General features: G+C 33.4%; 1 protein-coding gene across 1 annotated transcript; it reads left to right on the top strand.

Moving 5' to 3' along the window:
• The first annotated feature begins 20 nt into the window (after positions 1-20).
• On the top strand, positions 21-4,160 carry LOC100746441 (integrator complex subunit 7). Its single transcript, XM_012394480.3, has 13 exons — positions 21-341; positions 417-736; positions 822-1,046; positions 1,116-1,365; positions 1,435-1,508; positions 1,599-1,744; positions 1,847-2,192; positions 2,264-2,523; positions 2,592-2,792; positions 2,868-2,961; positions 3,034-3,137; positions 3,217-3,712; positions 3,800-4,160. The coding sequence occupies exons 1-13, from the start codon at positions 251-253 to the stop codon at positions 4,076-4,078; spliced, it is 2,886 nt and encodes a 961-aa protein (XP_012249903.1). The 5' UTR covers positions 21-250; the 3' UTR covers positions 4,079-4,160.
• Positions 4,161-4,299: the final 139 nt, after the last annotated feature.

A 4,299-nucleotide genomic window follows, 5' to 3' on the forward strand; every position in this document is an offset into this window, starting at 1 on the left:
TAAATACTGTAGAAGTTTATACGATAGCCGTATGCGGCAATTTCTTTAAATTTTATTGATTGTAATCCTTCATTCAAAGATATGGTTTTGCTTTCTACGTATAATATATACATAAAGATTAGACATAAGCACGTGTACTCCAAATACGCTGAATTTGGCGTTATATACAGGCACTCTAGATTTGTTGATCTTCAATGAAAACGTTTCATTTAATTCTTTCTTATTCACTGAATTTTATACCTTGAAAATAATGATTGGTATGCGAATGAACGCGTTTAATGATACAGGACTTGGTGAACCAGAACAAGATGCAAATACCGCACTTATAGAATTAGATAAAGGTATGTTTATAGTCTTCAAGTTAACCTCGAATCAATTTTTCTACAGTTCTTATTGTAGTAAAAGATATTTTTTAGGTCTACGATCAACAAAAATTGGCGAACAATGTGAAGCCATAGTGCGATTTCCTCGATTATTCGAGAAATATCCTTTTCCTATATTAATAAATTCTTCTTTATTAAAATTGGCAGAAGTTTTTCGTACTGGCAGTAATTTTTTACGTGTTTGGGTCCTTAGAGTATGCCAGCAAAGTGAGAAGCATTTAGATAAAATTTTAAATGTTGATGAGTTTGTGAGACGTATTTATAGTGTTATACATTCTAATGATCCTGTTGCTAGAGCTTTGACTCTGCGAACATTAGGTAGTGTGGCTGGTATTATACCAGAAAGACAACAGGTATAATTTTATTAACTTTTATACCTTAATTTGTATCTTTTGTTACGTACAAACTTTAAAGCTGAAACATTATTTAATTTATAAGGTACATCATAGTATAAGAAGATCATTAGACTCTCACGATTCAGTTGAAGTTGGAGCTGCAATATATGCTGCCCAAATGTTTGCTGCACAATCAAAATTATTTGCTGTTTCCATGTGTAGCAAAATATCTGACATGATTAGAGGTCAAGCAACGCCAGCATCAATGAAATTACAACTTATACCTATTTTACAATATATGCATCATGATACTTTCACAGCTTCAATGGTATGTAAATGTAAACTTTAAACTTGTAAATAGAATTCAAATATTTTTTTAATAATAAGTTTGTTAAAGGTAAATGAGCTTTGTATGGAACTCCTTGGTAGCTATCCAGCCGTTGAATTTGTGAGAGTCACATTAAGCGCTTTAAGTACACTAGCTTCTGCAACATTAATTGACGTTCCACAACAAGTTGCTCTTTTATTACGTTACCTGCAAGACGATCCGAGATTGACTATCAAACGCCATGCTTTACATCTACTGCATTCGTTAGCAAGAAGAGGAGCACATTTATGGCCGCAGGGCGCACTTAATAATTTGATAGGTAAATATAATAAATAGATAATTTTATGTGATAAATAAAGATAGGTGTTTAATGAATTTTATATTTTAGAAAGTACTACAACACTTCTACAAGATGGTGCTGGGAATAAAGACCTTCTTATACGAACGTTAGACGTAATCGAGGTTATTACTCATTCATAAAATAGTAATGAAGGAAGAAAATTTGTTAAATATTAGGATTTATAAATAAACTTTTAATATTATTTAATTTAGGTACTTAGTCAGAGTGCAGTAACATGTGACGCAAACAGGGAAGAAGGAAATCCCCTACTATCATTATGTGTAAATGCTTGCTATTCTCCTGATCCTTTCATTGCAGTGAAAGCAATTACTATTTTAGCTAGAGTTGCATGTTATTGGTATGTAATTAATAACTTTTTTATCTGTGATGTTAGAATATAGAATAGCTTGAATTATGTATAACTGAATTTTTAACCAAAATCTTAACTTTTTACTCATAGCTATGAAGAAAATTTGCCAGCTTATGGTATACAAGATGTTGTATCTTGTCTAGAATCTTTGATTGTACTATTAGCATTGGATGACAAGTATTTATATCAGTTGAAAGTTTGTTTACGTTCGACAGTAAAACTATGTCAAGCTCAACCTAGCCATTGTGCAATATTTGTCGATGCTATAGGTAGTACACTCTTCAATACTCATGCAGAAGGTGGACAAAGTGAAAAACAAGCCCTTGCTTTATGCGAAGCATTGGGTGCTATTGGAAGTTTAGGTGAAAATACATTACTTCCACTTTTACCAGACATATTAATAAAACTTGAACAAACTGTGCATGTACATACAAAGGTAAAGTTAAACGAAATATATATATGCATACTTCGTAAAAGGTGAATAAAATAAAACAAGTTTTTTCAAAGGTAATGTTATGTACGCTACTTTTTCAAATGATAACGGGAGGATATGAATGGAATTCAGAATGTTTGGAAGCAGTAGAAGAGGTTATTAAAAATGTAGATGGTTGGGCCAAATATCGAATTGCACGTAGTGCTGCAAGATATGGTCATCATACGATAGCAACTCAAATATTTAGGAGTTTAAAGGAAACAGTTGCGTCTGAACAATTACACTTTTGGTTATGTGGTTTGGAATTAGTTACGAAAGCTGAAAGTTTTCTCATGTTAGTTTCTATTTGTTGTCTATAACTCATTTTATGGAAGTATATTCCTATTCCTCAAATCATTACAGTGAAAAAGCAGGAGAAATAGAGGGCAGAGAAAGAATTCATACGGTGGAGAAGTTAAACAAAGCTATTGCGCGTTACGCGAGTGCATGCGCTTCATTAAAAGCTGCTAGTACGCCATTACGAAGTTTACAATTTGCTAGCGAATATTCGAAATTACGGTGTGAATTTCTTCAAGCCATTGTGCAACTTTTACATTCATGCAGGTGCTTTGAATAAATATCATAAAATTACTGTTACTCTTAAGTTTTAAAAATTACATAAATATAAATATGTTTTAGATCCCTTTGCACAGCTCCACCACCTGCTATTACATGTACAGTAGTTTTAAGTACAAAAGATGACCTACAGCGATACGGACGTGTTACTAATCAGGTACTTTATTCTATCTTACATTTTCAGTCCCATCTTGAATATAATACTTACAAAATGATGTATATTTAAAAGTTGAGGAAATCAGCTCAAGAACTTAAAAACTGTGCGGAGAACTACCAGAAACTTTATCAATCAGCTTTTGATGCTGATCCTGGATCATTAATAAACATACGAGCGTATCCTTTTCAATACGTATTTGATTTCTAATTTATAGTTAACTTTAGTATGATTTTTGACTTGACTTACCGTATACAGATTACAAGAAATTTGTCGTTTGTTAGCGAACAGCATCGAGCGTGTTTGCAGCAGTACAGGAATTCAAACGCATCAACAAAACGAAGTCAATTTTAATTTTGGCGATACCGTAGAAATGCGTCAACTGGCTCGCTGTTGCACCGAGTTACGTCGTTTAGCGCCAAGCTGTATAGATGAAAAGAAGACAACTACACTTAATCATTCGAGAATAAACTGCTTAGTCTCACAGGTGATGTTATTAGCTGGACCAAAAATGAGATTACCTATACCTCGATATTATTTCCAAGCTTTGCAAGCAACCAGTGTCAAGTTGTCTGTCTCACCGCAACCACGTGTTCTTGGTGAACCAGTATCCGTTCCTCAAGGAAGTCAATTAGCGTTAAAAGTTGAAGGAGTGTTACGACATGGTCGACGCGCTTCTCTTTATCGTTCTGTCGCTGCTGTTTGTATTTCTATTTCTACTTCGCCTCCATCTAAGATTAATTCGGATCAGAAGGTATGAATAAATATATTCGTTATGGTAAATTTTTTTTATACATATCTATATTGATACCAAGTCCATAAAAATAATGTTTACTAGCAGGATTCTAATACCAACGAACTACAGCAAACGGTTACGCCACATCGCGATTTCTTCGCTTGTGAATTCTTACTTTCGTTAGGAAGTCCGGGTACAACTACGACACAGTGTGTAAGTAATACCACTAATGTCAACAATAACGTAAACAGTAGTGGTGGACAATATCAAGTCACGGCAAGCGCGAGTATACTTGACAAGGATGGCAATGTGTGGAAATGCGGACCGCGTTCCACGCTTCAAGTCAGGGTACACGAAGAGCCAGCTAAAAGAAAGTTACCATAACAATGTGATCGTGTATTTTTTATTATACAACATTGTGCATACACAGCATATAGAATAAAAAATTGTTTTACTTTAATCAAAATTATCATAGTGTTTTATTTTTAATTATCCCCTTATAAAAAAATGTCTTATTTTTTGTAAAAATTGGATTTGTTTTTGTAGCACACATGGCGTTGAGTTAGATAAAAATAATTATATTAAGTAATAAAGTAGAAAGTTGC

This window comes from Bombus impatiens, unplaced genomic scaffold (genome assembly GCF_000188095.3).
Source record: "Bombus impatiens unplaced genomic scaffold, BIMP_2.2 scf_0089, whole genome shotgun sequence".
Classification (NCBI taxonomy): Eukaryota; Metazoa; Arthropoda; class Insecta; order Hymenoptera; family Apidae; genus Bombus; species Bombus impatiens.

Coding starts and splice junctions, on each gene's coding strand:
- LOC100746441 (XM_012394480.3), top strand. CDS start 251: ATGATTGGTATGCGAATGAACGCGTTTAATGATACAGGACTTGGTGAA. Junction 1,047..1,115: donor ATACTTTCACAGCTTCAATG/GTATGTAAATGT, acceptor AGTTTGTTAAAG/GTAAATGAGCTTTGTATGGA. Junction 1,509..1,598: donor GAACGTTAGACGTAATCGAG/GTTATTACTCAT, acceptor TATTTAATTTAG/GTACTTAGTCAGAGTGCAGT.